The sequence below is a fragment of the Macrobrachium rosenbergii genome, chromosome 41 (genome assembly GCF_040412425.1).
Source record: "Macrobrachium rosenbergii isolate ZJJX-2024 chromosome 41, ASM4041242v1, whole genome shotgun sequence".
Lineage (NCBI taxonomy): Eukaryota > Metazoa > Arthropoda > Malacostraca > Decapoda > Palaemonidae > Macrobrachium > Macrobrachium rosenbergii.
In genome coordinates, this window is record NC_089781.1 from 87,531,329 (window position 1) to 87,556,971 (window position 25,643).

At 35.7% G+C, this 25,643-nt stretch overlaps 1 protein-coding gene across 1 annotated transcript in view; it reads right to left on the bottom strand.

The window, feature by feature from the left end:
* Positions 1 to 25,643, bottom strand: part of LOC136826952 (DNA (cytosine-5)-methyltransferase PliMCI-like) — a 57,167-nt gene that overhangs the window by 14,944 nt on the left and 16,580 nt on the right. Inside the window, exons 10-19 of the mRNA XM_067084552.1 lie at positions 22,759 to 22,875; positions 20,968 to 21,054; positions 20,508 to 20,673; positions 15,632 to 15,757; positions 14,863 to 15,056; positions 13,999 to 14,143; positions 11,832 to 11,983; positions 9,271 to 9,402; positions 8,853 to 9,055; positions 6,795 to 6,906 (exon numbers count right to left, since the gene is read on the bottom strand). Coding sequence (XP_066940653.1) covers positions 6,795 to 6,906; positions 8,853 to 9,055; positions 9,271 to 9,402; positions 11,832 to 11,983; positions 13,999 to 14,143; positions 14,863 to 15,056; positions 15,632 to 15,757; positions 20,508 to 20,673; positions 20,968 to 21,054; positions 22,759 to 22,875 — 1,434 coding nt within the window. The remainder of the gene's footprint in view (positions 1 to 6,794; positions 6,907 to 8,852; positions 9,056 to 9,270; positions 9,403 to 11,831; positions 11,984 to 13,998; positions 14,144 to 14,862; positions 15,057 to 15,631; positions 15,758 to 20,507; positions 20,674 to 20,967; positions 21,055 to 22,758; positions 22,876 to 25,643) is intronic.

Below are 25,643 nucleotides of genomic sequence, written 5' to 3' on the forward strand. Positions count from 1 at the left end.
GTTATTTTTTGTTGTATTCTACATGAAATTGCACACATTTTCATGTATAACACTTTATATAATGCCTAACAGAAAACGGTGCAAAAATTACAAGGTGACTAAAGAAATTCTGAGATTTTCCAGTCGCGTTACCGCGCACGGAGGTAAGGAAAAAGTTTTTTCAAGAATTCACCATAAACCGAAATATTGTGCTAGAGACTTCCCGTTTGTTGCAAAATGAAGGTAAATTATTAAATATTACTATAATGTAAGAGTTTTAGCTTACAATTGCATTTTTCGACCATTTCGGTCGAGTCAAAGTTGACCGTAGGTTTAAATTTTGGCACTTATCGTGATTTATATGAAAATATTTCAAAACTGATAAAAGCTACAACCATGAGTTATTTTTTGTTGTATTCTACATGAAATTGCACACATTTTCATGTATAACACTTTATATAATGCCTAATAGAAAACAGTGCAAAAATTACAAGGTGACTAAAGAAATTCTGAGATTTTCAGTCGCGTTATCACAAGACGGAGGCAAGGAAAAAGTTTTTCAAGAATTCACCATAAATCGAAATATTGTGCTAGAGACTTCCCGTTTGTTGCAAAATGAAGGTAAATGATTAAATATTACTAAGAATTTTTAAGAGTCAAAGTTGACCGTAGGTTTAGCTACAACCATGAGTTACAACCATGAGTTTTTTTTGTATTCTACATGAAATTGCACACACTTTCATGTATAACACTTTATGTAACGCCTAATAGAAAACGGAGCGAAAATTACGACAAAGTCACTAAAGAAATTCTGAGATTTTCAGCCGAGTTACCGCACGCGGAGGTAAGGAAAAAGATTTTTTCAAAAATTCACCATAAATCGAAATATTGTGCTACAGACTTCTCGTTTGTTGCAAAATGAAGGTAAATGATTGAATACTACTAGAATGTAAGAGGTTTAGCTTACAATTGCATTTTTTTACCATTTCGGTCGAGTCAAAGTTGACCGAAGGTTGAAATTTTGGCACTTATCGTGATTTATATGAAAATATGTCAAAATTGATAAAAGCTACAACCATGAGTTATTTTTAGTTGTATTCTACATGAAATTGCACACATTTTCATATATAAAACTTTATGTAACTGCTAATAGAAAATAGTGCAATAATTACAACAAAGTGACTAAAGAATTTCTGAGATTTTCAGCAGAGTTAGGGCAGACATAAGGAAAAAGTTTTTTTCAAAAATTCACCATAAATCGAAATATTGTGCTAGAGACTTCTCGTTTGTTGCAAAATGAAGGTAAATGATTGAATATTACTGGAATGTAAGAGTTTTAGCTTACAGTTGCATTTTTTTACCATTTCGGTCGAGTCAAAGTCGACTGAAGGTTGAAATTTTGGCACTTATCGTGATTTATATGAAAATATGTCAAAATTGATAAAAGCTACAACCATGATTTATTTTTTGTTGTATTCTACATGAAATTGCGCACATTTTCATATATAAAACTTTATGTAACGGCTAATACAAAACTGCAAAAATTACGACAAAGTGACTATAGAATTTCTGAGATTTTCAGCAGTTAGCATGCGCGGACATAAGGAAAAAGCTTTTTTCAATAATTCACCATAAATCGAAATATTGTGCTAGAAACTTCCTGTTTGTTCCAAAATGAAGGTAAATGACTGAATATTACTAAAATGTAAGAGTTTTAGCTTACAATTGCATTTTTCGACCATTTCGGTCGAGTCAAAGTTGACCAAAGGTTGAAATTTTGGCATTTATCGTGATTTATATGAAAATATGTCAAAATTGTTAAAAGCTACAACCATGAGTTATTTTTTGTTGTATTCTACATGAAATTGCGCACATTTTCATATAAAAAACTTTATGTAAAGGCTAATAGAAAATGGTGCAAAAATTACGACAAAGTGATTAAAGAATTTCTGAGATTTTCAGCAGAGTTAGCTGATGCTTTCTTTTGGGGTAAGAAAGAAATTCGCGCATGCGCAGCTGGGTCATACTTGTAAACAAAACAACAGCGTGATCCGTGAACTCCCAGCATCCCTCAAGGCGCGATTTAAAATTTTTCGCAAACGAGGCCTATAAGTATTTTTCCGCGAATATTTAAAAAAACATTTTGTAGTCGACATATTTTATGTCCACTTGGCACCCGACAGATAATTTTTGTCGACGTAAAATACGTCCAGTCGGCGTTTAATGGTTGATACCAATACAACAATATTTATAAAATATTTTTAAATTTCGCGAGGGTGCAGGCAGCGAGAGACACCACATTTACAATAGACCAACTTCATTTCCTCCATCTCTTTATCCCATCTTCTGGTTAAAAAAGTACAAGAGAATGATAAAAGTATTGTTAGTAACATTATACTATTACGTAAATTCATACAGCCATAAACAACCAAACGAGAAACTGTTGCTTTCCTTATAACCGAATCGGATAACAACAGCAATTTTGTCTGTATTTCAACTATCGTATGGCAGTAAACAATTACCATAGTTATAGTACAAATGATGTTAAGTAGAATAGAACTGTATCGATAAAAGATCAGCAAGGAAATATACTGCTAAATTTAAGCTGCAAGTTGTAGCTAAAGCTGAGAAAACAATGTTCAATGGATGAAACTTGACCGTAATTAAAATTAGAGAGAAAGTACTTTAATCAAAACTACTGGGCATGAAAGAACACATATTACTGCTACTTTTATGCTGATAAAAGATAAGTACATAAAGCTCGTATTACGATGTAATCAAGTGAAAATAGCGGATGGAATCTTGATTTTTTTTACACAAAACAAACATGCCCCCAAATGGCCAACATCATCTATTAATGAAAAAAAATAGCGAAATTAATTTCACAACAAGACATATTTAAGTTATATTTCAACTTAAAAAACTCTGTATAACAAAAAATAACCTTGCCCCATGTAAATAAAGTATCTGGAGATTCATTTACGCTAACTAGAAGCAAGAAAAGCACTCTGAACTGAGTTAAATATGGCAAAGTAAACGTACCGCATAACCGATTTCCAAGCCAAAACATTGATCACTAGGCTATGATCACAATTTATAATACAAAAGCAATATGAGAATATAAACATTATTATTGGATACGGTGAATTGAAGCATAACATTTTAAAAGATCCATGGAAAAGATGCATATTCGTTATGTTGATATCTGTATAATACGACATTATGTGAATATAGAGTACAGTATAATGTCAGCTAGGCTACTGTACATGTACATGATATACCATAGTGTAGGCTAAGCTAATTCTTGTTATTCAATTTCTCTTTGTATTGAATTATCATAAGTCACTGCATGAACCTCCAGAATTAGCTGTGTATGTTAAAAAGTTAAGTATATCTTAGTTTAACCAGACCACTGAGGTGATTAACAGCTCTCCTAGGGCTGGCCCGAAGGATTAGATTTACTTTTACGTGGCTAAGAACCAATTGGTTACCTAGCAACGGGACCTACAGCTTATTGTGGAATCCGAACCACATTATAGCGAGAAATGCATTTCTATCACCAGAAACAAATTCCTCTTGTTCTTCACTGACCAGTCAGAGATTCGAACTCGCGACCAACAGAGTGGTAGCTGATATACTTTAGTGTAGGCTAGGCAACATTCGAGATGAGTTTTTTTTCCAACAAATGATGGGTTTTTGGAACCTAACCCCATCATAAGTAGCATAATACCTGTATAATCATTTTTAGTTTTTTGTGTTTGAACTATCAAAATAAGCACTTCTTAGTGTTTTTAAAGGGGTTCTAAGTATTCGTGGGTTTTAGCTATTCGCGGGGGATGTGTGGTATGCATCCCCATGAACATGGGGGTTTACTGTATACATATGAATTATAAGACAAATAAAAACAGGGGAATAGGCACAGGGCATACCTAAACCACAAAAGTAATAAGACTAAAACATAACTTTTCTCAAGAACCCAAGAAGAGCAAGAAGGGACAAGAGAAGAAAAGCATAAACAAAAGGTTAAGCTATGAACAATTGGACAGAGGTTGTTTGTTTAGTGTTGGGACTCTCTTCTTTATAATACAGAATAGATTCTAGTATATTGAGGTCTAATCCAGACCACTCAAATATAAGAAATCATGTAAAAATGTGCAAAACTGATTTTAATATAAAGATTTTTCTATAATAGGACAAACCCAAAATGAAAATGACCTCAATATACTAGAATCTATTATTATAAAGAAGATGGCCCCAACACTAAATACTCAAACAACCTCTGTCCAATTGTTCATCGCTTACCCTTTTGTTTATGTTTTTCTTCTCTCGTTTTTTATTGCTCTTCCTGGGTTCTTGAGAAAACTTACATTTTAGTCTTATTACTTCTGCGGTTTAGGTTATGTCCTGTGCCTATTCCCCTGTTTTTATTTGTCTTATATAATTTATATGTATATATCAATGTTATACTGTGACTGTTTGTAAGAAGGTTTTGTTAATCATTGCAGCCTTGAAAATGCGACGACAGCCACTGTCATGAAACATTGGCATAATAAACTAATTGTAACAATGGTGCCCTTTCCCTTCACCTCTGAGATTGTATCCTGAGTCAAGACTCACCCTACTTGGACACTTATATTTATGTACTCAAATTGTTAAGGCATTTGCTTACATTAATTTGCTTATTTCTGTAAGATCCTGTTACCTAATCTACTGGCTTTGCTTTATTTGCTGGTATACTAAATGCCAAGGTATGCTCAAGTTAAAAAGATTTATAATAAAATAGTCCTTTTATTTGTTATTCTATGGGCACCCTATGAAAACTTAAGTCTGGCAGTGTCATACCTCCAGTACTTGCCTCAGATCACTGGGCACCAACTGGTGATTTTGCTTAACACGGGCATGGCCGTTGTATAAGCCTGATGACATCCGTGCCTGCTGATCAGGGCCGCTCATCTGGACATGCCTATAAGGCCTTTGTCAAGCTCACCTTTACCACCAAATATCTTCACAGCAATTATCATATTCATAAAATGACAAGGGTAGAGAAGAATTGGTAGGAACAGAATCATAATCAGAATGCACAAGACAGAAGAGAAAATATTCAGGATAACGATACTGGAAGGATGGCGGCAGTATTCTGAAAACCTTCCATTTGAAGAAACTGTACATGAACTTGAGGAAGTTGGTATTATACAAAGACAAATAAAGAACATAACAGCTGAAGTTATTAGAAGAGCCCTAATCTATGAACTAAATGAAATATCAAAAAACCTGATAAAAGAAGAGCTTTGTACAGGATGGTAAAAGAGCTATGTACACAAACAAAGAGGAAAAGATCCTGGATATACAAAGGGAAAAGGGGATGCACTGCAAGGTGGAAATTTAGGAGAAATAAAACTATGTGAGTCTCTCATAAAAATACAGTAGTAGAAAAGGTGCTTGAGGAAATGCAATTATTAATTTGGCTTCATGCCAAAGAGATCAAAACAGAGGCAGTCTTTATAATGAGGCAACTACAGGAAAATTATGATGCAAAAAGAATATACTAAATATGTGTTGCCTGAAAAGCCATTTGACAAGAGTAACAAGACACACAACTACATGAGCATTACTAAGGCAGGGTACCAGACTTGCTGAGCTAGTGATGTTATTCTATCATAAAACTCAGAGGGTACCAGACTTACTGAGCTAGCGATGTTATTCTATCATACAACTATCTCAACTATAAAGACAGTGGTAGGTGTATCAGATGAATTTCAGATAAATACTGGTATGCACAAAGGATCAGCACTGAGCCCTTGGCTGCTAATTCTAGCAAAATTTCAGATAAATACTGGTGTGCACAAAAGATCAATGCTGAGCCTTTGACATGTTATGCTATCAATAGAAGATGCCACAAAGGACTGTGAGAAGGGGGTCACAGGGGGCTGCTTTATACAATGATCTTAGGCTAACAACAGAATCTGGGGAGGTGGTGGTGAAAATATTTAAGAGGTGGACAAGTAGAATGCAGAGGGGGAGTATTGTCAATCAACAGCAATACAAAGCTGTTGCTGGTGCCTGGAAAGGAAACAAAGGAAAAAGTACAACCAAAAAGCAGTCATGTGGTGACTGTGGTAAAGGTGTTGGGGTGAACTCTGTACTATGTACAAATGTCAACAGATTATCTCACAAGAGGTGCTCAGGATTACAGTACAAAATAAAAACAAGGTAAGATTTCCAACAACCAAAATGCACTTCAAGAACAATGGAGAAGAAAGTGGAACTGAGAACCCAGTTTTGATAGATGGACAGGACTTATAATGACAGATAGAGCATTTATGTTACCTTGGGGGCACTAGACTCCCAAGCAGGAGCTGACAGAAAATAAGAGCAGCTGTAGCATGGATAAAGTTGAAAGTGCTAGTTAGACTAATGGTGAATGTAAATAAACCATTAGTAGAGAAGCAAACCTATGATGGGTGCTTTAGGCAACTGCTATTCTATGTATCAGAAAAATGGGCAAAGACATGGAAAATGGAAATTTTAAAGTGTATCCACAGACTGCAATGCTTCATGACTGGAGTACAGTGGGAAGATTATATTACAAATAAGAAATTGGTGGAGAGATGTGACATCAGGTGCTAGAAGAAAAATCGAGATCTAAAATACTGATATGGTTTGGACATGTGATGAGTAAGGATAAGGAACAATTGGTCAGAAAACCAGTAATATGGAATTAGCAGGCCCAAGACCTGTTGAAAGGCCCAGGGAATCATATGGACCTAGACCTGATGGGAGTTCAGGCAGAGAGAGCCAGCCGTTATGTGACTTACCTTTTTGTTATCAACTACTACAGACAACTGACAAGCTCTGGGTGAAAATGCATGAGAAGGCTCTGGGTAGTAAGGGAGCTTTTCTCCAGGAGCAGCAGCTATGATGATGGCTCTGCAGGAAGAAATGGAAAATAATTCACATACAAGGACTACCCCTTACTCAAAATAAAACAATACCAAAACGTAACAAATAGAGCTTACAAAAACACATTTAAATGCATATATTATTAACAAGCAATTTAACCAGAGCACTGAGTTACTATTATTAACTCACAAATTGCTGGTGCCACGGGTTTGATCTCATGATGACAGCTTTTGTTGCTGTATCAGCAGTTTCATTTTCTTTAATGCTTACAATGCCAGCATTTATAGCAACTTCATACAACTTATGGAATGAAAACTTTTTAAGACTAATGGGATATTTCTTTTAACAAATAGTCTAGCTAGCTCTTTCCATTTCATCCAAGGTGAATCTACTGTTTCTCTTATCGTCAGCTCCATCCCTGCTCCACAGTCCTGTATAGCCCCAGTGTAACATATGTTCTACGTTTTCACAAACCTGCCCACCCATCTACCAAAACATGGCACTCCACTTCCCTCTCTTAACAATTTGGTCTTAAAAACACATTCTAAATATCCAATAACTCTCGTATATATATTTTTGTGATCCTGTATAACTTTTGTGACAATTACAGCAACCATATGGCCACTTTCCTGAAAGTGCTTTTTTCTTCCCTTCCTTTCTGGTAACCACATTTGTTTTGCTGTTGAATGACAATACTCATCTCTCCATTGCACTTGTCCACTTTTTCCTCAGATCTCTGCACTTTTGTAGCTTCCTCCATTCAATAATAAACACCAGATCCTTGATAGACATCTTTATCTCAAATTCTTTATACAAACCTGCCACTGTTTTCACTCTGGATCTTATGTTATAATCATGTAACCACTAGTTTACTGAGTCTTTTCAGTATATTCTATCCTTGTAGCAGGTATTTGTTGGTTTTTCTTAGTACAATATCAGATGTCCCCTCAGGACAGTGTATAAACATCAAATATCATTTAATCCAAAATCAAACCTCCAGTGACTGAAACTGAAGCAAAAGCAAGTCCAGTTTGAGAAGTGGATATTTGGATGATTTGGAGATGGATGGGTATATACCATACTATGTGAAAGATGGTGTCACAGATGCTCAGGAATGAAAACTGTAAATATAGGAATAAGTCTTTGAGGCCCAATGTTTATGTAAAAGAGCTAATAGTGAAAAAAGAGGGAAGGGGGGACCATGTTGTGGAGGAAGGACAAGTCTTACAGGAGGTAAGGTAACCCTGTTACCTTGCTATTATACTGGACTGTAAAGCTGGTATTGAGTGCATACTGTTGGACTCCTGATATATATATAAAAGTAACCCACTTAACCACTGCTTGTACTCTACTCAGCAAAGAAAAAGACCTGAAATAATAAGTTTTGAAAATGTTACACTCCAAAACCTGAAATTCATGGCTGGAATAAGTTGTGTAGTATCCAGAAACTGGAAAACTGTGAGATCTCAAAGGCTGCTATGATTTGGGCAAAGATGAGTAAGAAAAGGAGCAATTAGTTCTACGCAGACATGGAATACTCAGAACGACTACTATATGCCTCGAAAATCATGGTTTAGCTTTAGATCTAAACCAGCTAAGAACTCAGCAAGAAAGTGATCAAGACCAAAGGGAGACATCTCAATAAAAATCTAACCCCATAAAAGGAAAACCTGATGAAAACATTTTTTTTAATCATTTTAAGAAAATATGACAAGCATAAGCTAGAGTCTTGGGTCATTTGACCATTCAGTACCTTGCTGATTCAAAGCATCATTTGTTCTATAGCAGTTCATAGTGAAAAGGATACAATTCTAAATGCTGGTACCTTTCAATGACATTCTAGAATGTTAATGACAAATATCAAAAAGGCCCATAATTTAAAGCTAGAATATTAAAATAGCAATACGAAAATATCTAGCAAAGAATCACAAAATTAAACACTGTTAAAGACACACAATAATGTAAACACTTACCTTCGACGTGTTTGAGCAACACCATAATTTCCAGCTTGTAATACACCAAAAGTACACTGGTATCCCATTTTCACAAGGACTCTCATTGTAAGCTTCAAGACCATCGAGCACTTATAGGAGACAAAGTTCCGTACATTCTCCAATATGAAAAATCTTGGACGGTAATAATCACAAAAAGAGAGGTATGACGAAACTAATGAATTCTGGGGAATAAAAGGGAAAACAAAGTTGATTAGAATGTCCTGATTTTACATATATAGCCTGCTATATAATAGATAAAATATCTAACACTTCAATAATACTAAGTATTTCTCGTTTTGCCTCTTACATGATATGAATGTTAACTATTGGCAAAAACAGCTTGACTTCCAGGAAGAATATTGCTGAAAAAAAAGAGAAAGCCGTAAATTTCTCTTACCTTAAACTGAGAGTACTGCCGGGAATTAAACCTATTCATCCCTGAAAATCCTTGACAAGGAGGACCACCACAAAGCATTTCTACATCACCTTTTTGGGGTAAGCGCTGACCTTTGCTATTGGCGTTTCCACCCTAAAAGAAAAAAAATACCTATTAACTCAAAAGAGCAATAGTTTTGCTATCTACACATGTAAATATGATTGCAGTATTTCAGTAATGCCAATGATAATACTTAATACAAGATTACACACTATTAAGACAAAATATTGTCCATAAAAGAGCAACATGCTTCATCTTGCATGACTCATATCTATTATGTAAAATTTCAGATCACAGCTAAACTATTTTTAGTATAAAATCCCATAAAATTTAAAATTATATATCAGTACTCATATACAATTAGAAAGTTTACAATCTAAATAATTATTTGGGAGAAAACTTTCTAGCAAATAAACTACACTAATTCCTACGCAAGAATGGAAAATGCATTTCTTCAGTTTCTTACGGATTTCATTAAAATATCTGCTAAAAGGGAAAATTAGTCATTACTTATGTGGCCTTGAGAGGAGACATTTATCATTACTGGAATATAAGATTTAGGCCAAAGGACATGCACTGAGACCTATGAGGCCATTCAGTGCTGAAAGAGAAATTGGGTGTAAAAATGTTTAGAAGGTGTAGCATGAGGAAAACCTCACAGTTGCACTACGAAACAATTGTTAGGAGAGGGTGGTCAGTAAGGTGGAAGAAAGACAATATTATGGAGGTACAATAAAAGAAACGAAGAGGGTTGCAGCTAGCGGCTGAAGTTCTGCTGCAAATAACCTTAAATAATGCCTATTTATAATTATTGGAAAAAACAGAAAGCATGATTAAGTTCTGACACATAAAGTAGGAAAAACTAGTGCATAGTAAAAACTACAACCAATGCATAATTCAAGAAAGAGAATATATAAAATGACTGTCAACTCATATTATATATTATACAAGTTGACAGAGTAACTAGGTTTAATACAGTAAAGCTTCTTAAAGATGAACATAATAAAGCTTTTACAATTAAATGCCAAAATAGAACAGACAATGAATGTGGCAGAACAGATAGTGAATCAGATGGAAACATATTGGAATATGGGGTAACAAGACAGAAACCCTCGATATCGGATAAGACCTGATACTGTATAGAATAGACAAAAGCAAAAGGGATATATAAGCAAAATTTCAGGGAGATAAACCCAAAGCAGACTGTACCAAGGACTCCAGTCTAGATAGTTAAGTTGAACAACAATCAAGGGGAGACATGAGGAAATATCTTGACAAACAGGCTGGTGATGTTACCAGTCAGGGAATGGCACTGGCGTCACAGTAGCCCACAAAAAAGGATGGGTCAATAATAACATCAGAAGAAAAAGAAAGACAACGCTGAGTGAAACATTGCAGAGGTCATGAATGTGACATTTGCGGGGGATAATGTGACTGACATAACAGAACCTGAAAAAAGCCTGAATGTGGCTTATAAATGAATTCAGTTTCTGAAGAAAAATCACATAAAAATTTAGATGGAAAACAATAAACGATGGAACCACTGCAAATACAATCTTAGCGGAAAATAACATTAACCCTTGTGTACTATCTAGACTTTTCTAAAGAACATGGAATGAGGAAATTAAGCCTGTTAGGGCACTGGAAATCATGGTTAAGGTACCAAAGAAAGGTGACCTGACTAAATGTGGTAACTGTAGAAGCATTGCATCTAGGTTGGTTGTAATGAAAATTTTCAGGAAGCTTACTCTCAGTTGGCTGGAGAAATTTATAGAAACCAGAGATGAACAAGCTAGTTTTAGAAAGAAAAAATGGGAAATGCAATTTAACTGTTTTCCTTTAAAGAAAGGGATCACAACATACTGTGATAAAACTATTTACTTTCAAAATGACATGAAAACCAGTATCCTAGTATGTAAAGTAACAACCACAGAAAATTATTGCTAAGTTCATACACAGCAACCAAGAAATTGCATTACTTTGTGCAAATATGCAAAATCTGGCTAATTTCTTTATTAGTTACTATTATTACATTAAGCTAGAGTTATGCCTGCACAAAGTCTAGCATGAGCATGTGGTAAATCTTTATAGGACTAGCTACTTTCCTACGGGTTTCATTACTGCAATCTTGAGACAGTATTCTATATTTAGGGAGGTTGTATAGGTTACGTTTTTGGCAAGGAAATCACTTCCCTTGTCATAAAGTTCATGGATCATCTTGCATAAAAAAGGCTTGGTATAAACTTCCCAGTATTCAAGGGATATGTCCACGTACTTCTCTTTATTCATACATATAGTCTTTTCTGAAAAATAAATCTCTTCCTGAAAACTATAGCTACTGGCATACCACACAATATTTTTCTTGACCAGGATGTTGCCAAAACTTACAATGTTTCTTTTTTTTTAAGTCTATTTCAATCAGTTCTATTAAAAATAATTTTTATTGAAATTAATTTGGAACATTAAAACTAAAGCAAGTAAACAAATAAATACCAGAGTATTTAATCATATGCTGCACTTACTTCCATGACCATTTTTAGGAGCATATTACAATCATCAGTGAAAACTGTTGCGGATGGGTTGTTCAGTCGATATGCTTGAGCAGCTGGTTCAAACACTTCAATGGCCCAGTTTGCTTCACTGACACCAGCCTGATGGAACCCTTCTGAAAGGCCTATAACAAAGACAAAATAAATCGTGTACTGTGCTTTTACATTTATGCAATTACATCAGTGCCTTCCTCCATAGTAAAGGTTGTCAAGCAAAACTAACATTTACAATCAAAATTACAGCAACAAAAAGCTGTATTACAAAAACTACTCAGGTAAAATATGAACGATATAAGAGACTAAGAAGCCTTTACCCAAAATGTTGGGCCTAAAAACATTTTGGATTTGGAACATTAAGGGAACTGCACTCGCTATAAAAAGACCTGACCTTGAAAAGTGCTATACAAAGAAAATCTTCCTTATATACTGCCTTATTTTAAAGTAGGCACAATAAACAATAAAACTGCCATCATTACCATAAGAAATATACATTAAACCTCAATAAAATCCATCCATGAACACTGAACAGTCCACATAAGAGCTAGCCAATGTGCACACTACTCTTTCCCCAACCTTCCCTACACATTTCCACCCTATTACAGTATCTTATATGTGCAGTAAGCTAATGAATTTAACATTTTCTGTTATAAACTTAAAGTTAATTCATGTTAACGAAATTACAAATGTCTATGAAAAAAGAAATCAAACCACATCGAAATCTTCCAATAATCAATGAAAACTCACAGTTAAGCGTTAAACTCTCCCCTTTTCCCATCCTCCTGACCAGTTAGTGTTCTCATATGCCAAAAAATACATTTCTATAATATATTATACTTTAGGCTAGTTTGTGCAAATATAATACGTACAATACAATGAACCCTGAATAACGTTATATTTAACACTGAATATCCAGCTCAGCTAGATGAGATTTAATGTAGTTCTGAGTTAATAATGAATAATGCATACATAAATAGATATAACAAACAGTTTCTTGACATAAGCTCTAGTAAATATAAGAACGAGGAATCTATTCAAAAGTACAAATGCACCTAAAAGGTGAACGAAGATGTGAAAATATAACAATGAATGACTTCCTTTCAAATAAGTTTCTTCCATGGGGATGTTGTCCGAGTGCCATACAAGCTTTTAAATACAGTAATAACAATACCAAAAGCACTGCATGTGGTACACGTGTTTGTTTAAAAAGCTATCATAAATTTAGCCATTCTTTAAGTACATGTTTGTGGGTGCAGGCCATATTTTCATACACAAAGCATATATTACTTATACTGTAATTTTAAGCTTACTACAGATAAATGTACATTACGAAATATAAGAACTTATCTATTGTAGTATACACTATAAAAATTTATGGGATACTTACACCATCCAAGAAACACTGTAAGCAATTCAAATTTAGGAAATACTGTATCATTCACTATGGCTGAAACCTAGTAAAAATATGTAATGCACTCCATTTACTCAGTCCAACGATACTAATCACATTTTATCAAAGAATATCAAACTTATCAAAACTTTGAATAAAATAATGAACACATTTCAAGAAAGAAAGAAAGATCAAAGGCACACTGCTTGGGAACTTCCCAGTGTTTTGTGGAAATTTACTATTTTTCTCACTTTTATCACCAACTGATGCAGAAGCTGACAACTTTTTTGTTAATAATGGGGTGTAGGCTAAATGCCCTAGGCCACTACCATCCTCTAAACCACAGACCTTATTCTTTCAGATCATTTTTTTTTCCAATTTTGGCTCTTCTAAGTGATTTCCTTGTTTATCATTAATGGTGTAATTAAAACTTTAGCAATGCTCTATTCTTCTTCTGTCCTTATAATCATGATTTTATAAGTCTGCTTTACTTTCTTAAATTTTTTTTACGTCATATATTACATACCTACATAAATCTATCCAAGGCCAGTTTCCTGTTACAGTGCATAACTCTGATATCTAGGTTACTCTGTTCTTTAAATCTCTCTTCTTCTGTACTTTTCATCTTTCTGTACCAGACAAGAGCTGCTGACATAATCATCACGCTTGATGCACATATTCTTGTAAGTTAACAAGAATGATACTACCAGTTTTCAATTCTACAGCACTACAAAGATTCAAATTCATTCCTACCACCACATCCAGAGAAGACATCAAGAGTTCGAAGCTTATGTTTGATCTGCGGATATCCTTCAAAACCTTGGGATGTGTTGTTCTGCTCATCATCTTCAGAGCTTTTACCTTTGCCCTTTCCTTTTCCTTTTCCTTTTCCTTTACCCTGAAATAGAAAATATAGATAAGTTGACATTATACCTGTACCTTACCGACTCCCTCTAAAATTAAGGAAATGCTGAACTTTTATAAAACTGGTTCTTTCTACAAACCCAATGACAGTATAAATGCCCTTATTTGCAGTTTCAAATGTTCCCATACTTTCAAGGTTTGTCTAACAAACAACAGCAAAGCAGTAGTCTAACAACAAATGCACTACATAGACCCACTGGTATGCTTCAGTGTCATATATTGAATTTTGTGTAGTCTGGAAAAGAGGTTGTGAAGAGGGAACTCACGAGTGATGGTCTATATGAGAAAATTAATTAAGCTTGTGTCAGAAAACTCAGTCTGTCTCATCACAACCCAATAAATCATATATGTGACTAAATCACAATAGAGGTATGTGGCTGGGTTTGCTGAAGCACACCCAAACATTCTGCAGCTCAAAATGTGAAAAAACATTTTACTGTATTTGGGAAAACTAGAGGATGGGCAACAGCAAGGGTCATCAAAATGTATAATGGAATCTTCCTCTGTCACTTTAAGGTTGCATGTTACTGGATGTCAACCCTGCTAGGGCTAAAATCTTACTTACTAACATGAACCAAAAGCATTCCAAATCCCTATTACTATTCACACATGTGAATCATAAATATTTCTGAGGGTTGCAACACTGTACCTGGCATGGTTTTTTTCACAGAGAATTCCAATAAATTTCTTTACCTTTCCAGTACTTCCCATGAGTTGTGCCTTTGCTGGGGGCTCATAAAACTCTCTATCTTCAGGACTGTAGCCCTGAGAGAAGAAAAACCTGTATGGTCCTTCCTTCATGTAGTCATCTACACTTGGACTAGTGATGTTCTCTTGATAGGACACACAACATTTGCCAGCTACATCACTGAAAGACACTGTTACCTCTGAAAAAATAAATGTTGTTGCATCAATTAATATTATCAACATAAAAAATAACCTACTAACAATTAATCTCAACTACTTTTGCCAACACTCCTTTATTTAATGATAAGATGTACTAAGACAAAATAAAGATCTGCAAGCTTAACATAAATTACATATTTCCTTTATTTTGTTCATTTTAAATTCATGGGGTATCATATAATAAAAGCCCATTTAAAATATGTACCACATAACAACTGTTGTGGATTTGAAGATAAGGATCTCTAATTGAAGTAAAAGGTAGTAAAAATAATAATGGGTAATTATGAAGAGAAACCAACTTTACTCCTTTTGTGAATATAATGCAAATTCTACAAATCATATAGTAAACACGAAACAACTAAAATTCAAATTTCTACATAATACCAGCTAAAGCCTTCAACAAAAAATTAATCTTAATACAATCAATGTAGCTTCAAGGAGCCAGATTATAGAAAGAAGTAATAACTACCAATCCCTACTCTCTCAAGGGTCTTTAAATTTCCAGAATATTTAGATAATATACTGAAAACTCCAGATTTATTGTTTTTAATCTCACCTTCTTCACTCCAGTACAGAAGATTAAGCTCAGCCTGAAATGAGGCTGAAACACCTCTGTGTGTATTCTCAGGGCGATAGAATTTTGCGACACGAGCAAACACTTCACTTGGTCTCTGGACAGATTCTGTAACAGGTACAGTATAAGTTGGACTGAAATGTGACTTTAGCTGACATCAGTAAAGCTCCCTCTCCTGCCATTACATAAAATTCAAGTTTACAGCAAATAAGGTTTAATCTGTCTTGCATCAAAGAATTTCTTCTACCTTATGGGACATACCCTCTGGGAGTTAGACCTACAATCAGCTAGTGATAAAAAGAAAATATCAGTGAATGATGGTAAACATTACAAATACATATAAGCAACTGTTACCAATGAGTAATAGACATCCGTTTGATCACTTATCCAAGTGAAGAGATTACATACTCTAGTCTATTTGATGGCCTGCTAACTGCTTTTACAACTGCTGACAGAGCGGTCGTAAGTCGATCTCATCGTAAGTCGACCAACCACATATGTACATGTATTCTGTACCTACCGTATATTATCCATCATATATTATATCCTAAGTATGTACTGCTGTACTGTCTTTTTTTTAGCATACTGAATAAATTTAATCATGTTTGAGCTGTCTTTTTATCCTTTTTACCATATTCAAACACACATACATGTACATGTACGTATTTTTTTGTTTACATTTTCATAGACAACTGACTAGCCTACATATACATTTTATATTATCCCAAAAATGTGCATGTATAGTATTTATTATTACGTTTAGCATATGAAATCTTATCATGCTTGAACTCCTTGATTAATACTTACTTTTATTACTGTATTTAACATTTTTATTGTAGGCATTCAAACCATCTGTCTGGTCTGTTTACATTTTCTTATCCGCCATTTGCATTGCGACCGTAACGACACAAACACACTGAACGCTGCCGAAAGCTGAGCATCTCTCGGATATGAGCGCGCTGCTGGTAGCGGGAAAAAGTATCGTACGCGCGCTCGACGTATTTTAGCAAAATATAAAATTAAATATTATTATATATTATTATATTGTCGTAGCCATCGTAAAGTCGGTCGGTCATAAGTCGCATAGGTCGTAAGTCGACGACTACCTGTATACTTACCAAGTAATTACATAGCTACAGTTTCCACTCGCTCAGCAGTTTAAATCCTAAAAATTGCAGTAGCACTTCGATAGTTTAATGTCGGTGACAAGCCCCAGCCATCAACAGGAGTACTGTACTGGAAATGACTTAGGAGAAAACCTCATTCTGTTTATGACCTTATGTCCATGAGAGGGGAGGTGAGGGCTCCAACCTGTAATTACTTCGTAAGTATATATGAAACTTAATTTTATCATGAAAATAAAATTTTCATATAAGTAACTTACCAAGTAATTACATAGCTGAGTCCACATTGACAGGGGGTGGGATGCAGGGACATATTCTACTCCAAAACATTAAGTTATGGTAATGATTTTGAAATAGAAAAGTTGCTAGTATTGAAGACAATGTTTGTCATTTCCTTATTTGGTAAGAGAACTACTGCAGGTAATTAATGCCTCTGGTTGGTGCTCATCTTAACCTATAGTGGTGTGGCAGTATAGCCATGGAGCACCTCTACTTAGGTGGGAGCTTTGCAGCAAAGGATATGTTCGATGGCTAGGAAAGCATCAATAAGTGCCCTTGCCCTGGCTGCAGTACCACAATGAAAACAACCAGACAACACTTTCACCTACACTGAAGACACCACAACCCATCCACTGAGACTGGTGGGTACTCCAAGTACACTGTACCCTCTGGCTCCCGAAAACTCAACAACCTACTTTAAGGTGAAGAGATAGTAGGAGAAAAGAGAGATTCCTATGCTTTCTCCCCCAGTACCATGCCAGGCACTGAAAATGGCCCCAAGGTACTGCAATTTTCAAACACTGTTTCAACCTCTTTCAAATAGTGAGACATGAAGATCGGTTCACACTTCCAGTAGGCCAACTGCAGAATGGAAGTGAGTGACATATGTGCCTGAAAGCTAATAAGAAGACTGTCCTGATGTCATGAGCTTTCACTGTAAAAGTAGGCAAAATGTCCTCCTGAATCTGAGAGTGCACCTCAGAAATTAAGTATCTGATGAAGGACAATACATTCTGTTCTTAGTCAGAGGGTGAGATGGGTTCTTGACACAGCACCAGAGGTTACTGGATGGTCCTCTGATCTTCTCGGTCCTGCTCAGGTAATACCTTAAAGCCCTAGCAAGACAAAAAACTCTCTCTTCTTCCTCAAAGCCAAGATATCCGTTAATGTCTTAATGGAGAAAGACCATGGCCAGGGCTTGGAAGAGTCTTTGTTCTTGGCTAAAAATTCAAAGGTAAAGAAGCAAACTGCATCTCCTCGTAAAAAAATTTACCCTTTATCGATGTCTTGGAACCTGCTAATGTGTTAGCAGTAGCCGAGGCCATGAGGAAGAGTGTCTTCCGAGTAAGCTTTCTCCACGAAGAGGAATAAAGGGGTTGAAAAGTGTGACCTATCAGCCACTTCAGCACTACATCCAGGTTCCAGGAGACAGGATCTTCCTTTCCTGCTTAGGCTTATCAAAAGACTTGATGAGGTCATTGAGATTTGGGATTAATGCAAGATTCAGGACCCCTGTGTTTAAACACTGAACTAAACACAGCTCGATACCCCTTAATGGTGGAGGATGAAAGATTTCTAGATCTTGGATAAAGAAGGAAATCTGCACTTTTGGGTCACAGACGTCTCCGAAGAAGAGACGTTGAGTCTGAGACACCAGCTTCGGAAAGTCACCCACTTAGCCTGGAAGAAGTGGCTAGAAAATCGATGCCTTCATCTTGCAATAGCCCCTGCAGCAAGTCTTGAAAACCCTTACACTGACAAGCTTCCAGACAGTCTGAAGCCTGTCAGGGAAGAATGGACAACCCTTTGGTAACTCTTAAGGTGAGATTGTCTGAGTAGACACGGCATTTAGAAGGAGTCTCGGAAAGTCCACCCACCACTGTAGCAGGTCCTAAAACCATTCTTTCATGGGCCACAACAGGGCTATGAGAATCATGGTAACGCTGAGATGAGCCAAAGACTAGTTCAGCACTTCCCTGACCACGTTGAAGGACGGAAAGGCATAGCCCAAGAGGACTCCTCAACCTAGAACCAAGGAGTCTCAATAGAAGTCTAAGTCTGGGCTCAGAGGATGAAGGGCTTTCCTTTCGACAGTCTATGTTCAGACCACCACCTTGCTGGTCTGACTTGATTACCAGGTTTATGGGAAATGCATAGGTGTCTGGCTGTTTCCCTGTCCCAGTTGGCCTAGAGGAAGAATTGCAAAACTCTCATGAGAATTTTTCCTAACTTGACGAATGTCTTGATGGATGACAGAGTTGCCAGTAGGCTCATCCACTGATGGGCCGAGCAAGATGAAGGGGCTAGAAAGTTGTGGACCATCTGATGGCTAGCAGTCAATTCTCTTGGCAGACGGAAAAACCCCAAAAGTCCACGAGTTGAGACTCATTCCCAAGTAGAGGAACTTTGCGACAGGGCCAACTGGGACTTCTGAAGGTAGATGATAATTCCCAGTTCCTGAGAGAGGAGATCTACATGACCTTCGTGCACTTTTCCTCAAAGGGGAATGAAGAGGCAAGTCATCCAGATATAGACTGATGTTAATGCCTACTAAATGAAGTCATCTGCTAGAGGAACGAGGACTCAAGTGAACGCTTGCGATGCCGTAGAGAGGCTGAAGTACCAAAACTGGAGATTTAGCGGTGCCGGGGGCTCGGGTGGCGCCAGGCGCTCCGTGAGGAAATAGGCGTTTAGACACTGACGTGGGTCGCCTGAGTGTCCTGAAAGATGAACCTTAGACACTCCTGGAGTCCGGATGGAAGGGAAAGTAAAAGCATGCGTCCCGCATATCCAAGGTGATCATCCAATCGCCCTGGTGAATGCATGAAAGGACTGACTGGTTCATCTCCATCTGAACTTCGTCTGCCAGATGAAAGGATTGCTTACGTTGAGGACTGGTCTCCAAATAATTTCCCATCTGAGAATAGGTCACACCAATTCAGCCCTTGAGCATTAGATGAATGTGTCTGGTTAAACTAATTATTAATAATAATGGTAGCCATGTAACCTAGTTACCATGAAATGTGCAACACATGATTATAGTGAAAAATACTTTTTGAGACACCTAAATTTCAATCCATGCTCAATGCAATGTTTTCAAACCATACGTCTTGGAGAAATTTTAACCACAGTACCTTCAAGCAGTTCAGTTTACTCACTTAACAAATTTTTAAGTAACTGTACCTAACAAGATATGATGCAATGATAATAAAGTATTTAACTCATATATTGCAGTTAGCAGTTTAGGCTGATTAGCTGTGCACTGCCACGTGCACCTTAAGCTACTCTTACTTTCTTGTATTGTAGTTTTCCTCACTCCACAGGTTAAGTCCAAATTTTTTTTAATAACAACAATGTCATCAGACTTCTTAAGCAAAAGTATAGAGGGAGAACATAAAAGTGCACATTAACACGGTGAAATTAACACAAAGCAAAGATGTGACAATGCATGCAAAACAATGAAAATAAATAAATGGTAACCTATAAAATGTAATATTTAAATAATTAAGGAAAAATCCCGAAGTAACTTCCAGCTACTGCACACTTGTATGTCCACTACTGACCACCAGTACAATCAGGCAAGAGAAAGTAAGAATTCAATATGAACAGAAATAAATTACTTAGCATTACCATGAGCAACTATAAATGGTACCATCAGAACAGATAAATAATTGCTGAAGCAGACTATGGTCTGAAAATAAAAATTCTGAGTGTGTAAAGTGTTATTATCTTACCTGTACTTCGAGAATATATCTTCAAAATTCTGACAATTCTGAAAGGATCTGGAGTCTTCTCATTTGAACCTTTTACATTGTCACCTTTTCTGTAATACTCTGGATACATATCTTCATCAACATTCTTTTTTTTCTCTGCTTTTTTTGGAGGTGCAGCTGGCTGGATCTACAAAGAAATGCAAACAACATTTTCTATTGGTACTAAAGTAAACAGAACTATCATGAAGTGAACGTTACCTTAAGTTATTGATAACAATTGACACCTAATTCATGCAACTGTACTGTAAAGAATTACAGTAATTACTATGTCACACAATCACAGTCATTCATGTAAAAATCATGCAAATTATCACCATAAATTTCTAACTCTGGCAAATATTATATACATATGAATTAATGTTAGGTAATTATGGAATTCAAAACAACCTTTGAATACTTACCAACTTCAAGTGGGACTTACCTTAAATGTAAAAGCATCTGGGTTGACAAACATACAATCACCAACATTAAATTCATAACCCAGGTAACCAAGAGATGCAAACAATTTCTGTAGAAGATTACAAAATACTGTTACACAAAAACACAGGATGACATCTCTCTTTCATTATTACTGTATATACTCATATCCAACAATCTACCATACCATGCTACACTTAAAATTTTTTTGCCAAAGGATGACTTCTTTAAAAACTGTGTACTGTGCAGGTTCAATTTTTGGTAAAAGTTATGCTTAAGAAATGATCTGCATATCGAACAAAACAACCCAGTCAATAACTATCTTTCCAGCCACTCTTTTTTCCTTGTTATTACCCGACTTAACTGCTGCTGACTCACCCTATTGTACTACCATAATTTATTGTCATTACAAGCTCCATAATAGATTTCAGCTTGTTAGATTTAATACTTCAATTAGTAAAATATAGATTTCAGCTTGTTAGATCTAATACTTCAATTAGTAAAGTATAACAAATGTTTCTTCCTTTTCAATCACAACAAAGAAAAAGACAGGCAAAAAGTTCACAGCTAAACTTAAGCTACAGGTTGAAACCACAGTTAAAGAAATTAACAGTATTCAGGCTGCTAAACTCTTTGGCACAGGCAAAACCAATGTCCAAAATTGGCAAAATCAAAAGGAGAAATTAGAGAAAATCCATCTTAATAAACACTAATTGGAAATCTACAAGAAAATGGATGCACTCAGATGCAAAAGTGGCAAAGTGGATGTCTGAAACTATTACACATTTGTTAAATTAAAAAAAAAAAATTTTTCATGATTATCTATCAAGAAAAGGCCCTGCCATTTTTACATTAAAACTTTATGCAAAGGGTTTTGCAAAAACCCTATTTAAATATCTACTAAAATTACAAATATATTTATAATAAAAATTGCAATTTTAAACATTCACAAGTTACCTGTTATGCTCGCTCGCTTCACAGGGTAACTTAAGGTGACAGTAAACAGTATTAAAATACATACAGAATTTCTCCAGTATTAGATTATTCATCATTACTTTCCTCTTTGGTTAGTGATTTTTAGGTCTAAAAATATTATAGTTTACCCCAGTATTTTATATTTAAAGCATATAGTGACAATAACATAGCTTAAGGTTTTTAAGTGACATATGGACTAGCCTAGCCTTTTACTGCAGGTTAAACTTCCCCTTCCCCAACCACCTTTTTACTTAATGTATGAGGAACCCCCCTGAAACTATACTAAAAATTAGGTCTCAAAAAACTGTGTGATATATAAGTATATATTGCATGATATATAAGTATATACAGTAGTAAAGCCAGAAAATGTCTAAAACAATTGCTCATAATCACTGTCCATGCTAATTTTTACACATAATGATGGAAGAATGATAGAAATATAATTATAAAAGTTGAAAAAATGGATATATTATGTACATCATCAACATCGACCAATGCAACCACAAAAACCATTCCTTCCCAATTCTTAAGCTCTCTACTCTTCCCCACTCAGGATTTTAAACCTACAATTAGCATCCATGCAGATGGGAGATGACAAAACTAAAATACTGGATTTCTACAGCTGAAAAGTAATAACGCTAGAAACAGATCTGCAAAAAAAAGCCAGCACAATTCAATAAAACATTTTAAACTGAAATTATCACAGAGTACCTATGATAAGAAAGCCAAAATAAAAATCTTATTGGAAAACTAAACTAACTGGCAATCAGCTGAATATTTTACAGATGCTGAAGGTCAACAAAAAGGAATTACTACTTACCTCACTATCCTTTGAGCTCTCCAAGGTCTTCCCTATGACACAAGATTCCCTCAACTCATTTTTTTTAATACGAACACATGATATACAGTGACGGTGTTTTTTGTCATCATCCACAACCTGCAAAGAAAAATTTTCATACATAAACAAATTCAATATATGTAGCTTCAAAAGAACAAGCTCCCTTAGGGTAGCACAGCCAGTTCAGGGTACTGAAGGTACTTTTACATCATTCCTCTTGCCCCTATCTTACACTGTTTTTTTGCCTTTTACTTTTCATACATTCCTATAGGAGGTACCATTAATATTGTATATTACATGATACACTGTGAATGGTGCTAAGGGTTCACTGCCATGTCCCTTTTGTCCCAGCTGCACAATTTACTCCTTTTATTTTTCATTTCCCTACTGTCTATTCTAAAAAATCTTACCTTGCTCCAATTTTCATCTCTAATTAGAGTGCAAACACTTTTTTTGTCTTGTAGGTCTAGAATTGTGACTCAGTGGTCTCTTTACTCAGAAATTTGATAAAAATTATGACCTTTCTCCAACTTTCACCTTTTTAAAATTCTTCAAGCAAGCCCTGAGTCAAGAAATAAATTTGTGATCTGGTTAAAATACCTCAGAATAATAACTGACAGGACCAGAAGAAGGGAGAAACAATGATAAGGCATGTAGTACTAAAAAATGTTATTGCTCAACTTTTAATCTATTGAAGACAAAGGAAACTAGTACAGGTTGACCATCACTAATCCGGCATCATTGGGACCTGGAGGGTGCCGGATTAGCCATTTATTAGGCTAGAATACACGAAATCCAGTAGCTAAGCACCTCATCTTAGAATTAAAATATCCTATAAATCAGTACAAGTTGGTTAATAAAGGAAAAACAATTATCAAATACAGGTAGTGCTCGAGTTACGATAATTCGACTTACGATATTTCGAGTTTACGATTACGATGGGGTTAGCAATTAATACCGGTACGAAAATATTTAGGAAATATATTTAGAATTCGAGCAGGTGCAGGCAGCAGGTACAATCAGTCAGCAAGAGAGACCAACTTACAATAGAATAACTTCTTTTCCTCCATCTCTTTATTCCATCTGCTAGTTAAAAAAGTAAAAGAGAATGATAAAAGTATTGTTAGTAACGTTATACTCTTGCGTAAATGCGTACAGCCATAAACAACCGAACGGGAAACTGTTGTTTTGCTAATAATCGTATTGGATAACAACTGTTTTGCTTGTATTTCAACCATCGTCCGATAATACAAAATTACTGTATTTATGTTACAAATGACGTTAAGTACTGTACAATAGGACTGATATATTTTTTACACTATACAATTATTCGCTTTGGAGAAAAGATTGGCAGGGAAATATACTGCTACAGTAACTTAAAGCTGTAAGTTGTAGCTGAAGCTGAGAAAACAATGTTCAAGCTGCTAATGACTATAAATTATCGTGCATCGGCAACATGGATGAAACTCGACTGTAAATAGAACTGGAGAGAATGTATTTTAATCAAAACTACTGGGCATGAAAGAATACAAATTACTACTGTTTTCACGCCGATAAAAGATAAGTACGTAAAGCTCGTGTTATGATGAAATCAAGAGAAAACAGCGAATGGAATCTTGATTTTTTTACACAAAACAAACATGCCCCCAAACGTCCAGCCGCAATTCCCGCGAACGTCATATATTAACGAAAAAAATAGCTAAATTAATTTCACAACGAAACGTATTTAAGTTATATTTCGACTTAAAAACACTTCGTATAACGAAAAATATCCATGTCCCAAATAAATAAAGTATCCATATTCATTTACGCTAACTAGAAGCAAGAAAAGCGCTTTGAACTTGTTAAATGTGGCGAAATAAACACCGCGATATCATTCCAAAAACAAAACATTGATCGCAATTTATAATACAAAAGCAATATGAGAATATACGCAATTGGAAACAATGTAGTAAAGCATAATTTGTTAAAAGAGCTATGAAATAGATGCACATTCGCTATGTTGATGTTTGTATAATACTGTTAATATGTGAATACAGTTCAGTATAATGTAGGCTAGGCTACCAGTTTGTTGATGCAGCACACTGCGCCACCAAATCGAAGCGGCCGGCGAGCGAGTTAGCGCAGCGACCCGGGAAATTTGAAAATTATTGCGGAAACATTGGAAATTACTCTAGCCGAAATTTGTGCTGGATTACTGATTGTTCCAGACTACTGATTGCCGGATTAGTGATGGTCAACCTGTAGTTAAAATATCCTCAAAAGTTGGCAGAGGCAATAGAGCAAGTATATTTGCACACCTGAATAGGGAAAGCTACAGGACTGATAACTGGCTATGTTGCATGCATGTAAGGGAGTACTCTAAAGGATGAGGTTGACAACAGAGGGTAAGACTGTGAAAGGGATACAAAACCAGACCTGGGGAGGAAAGGAGAATGTGCTAAACTAACAGTATGGAGGGAAGGTGAACATGTTACAGGTGAGCTTCCTGTGAAAATGAGGATGTGGAAGCTTTCTCCACATACAAGTACTTGGATGAGTCCATGTCTACTATCTGATTTTTCTGGCACTATTTTTTTCAATCGAATCTTTTGGTAGAAAGCACTTGGAATCTATTATTACCCAAATGTAATGAAAACTACATCTAATAATGTTGAAAGAAGTGTATTTTGGGCACATTTGCTACCTATGGTGATTTCAATGCTGGATGCACGGACTGAATTGGGTAAGGCAATCTTCACAGCACATGCCATGGTTTTCTCATGAATGCAAAACTAATTACATTGATGGTTATGTGTGGAAATATTTCCAACACACTTCCACATACCCAATGCTGATGTACTTGTATAAATTACTGGGAGCTCCAA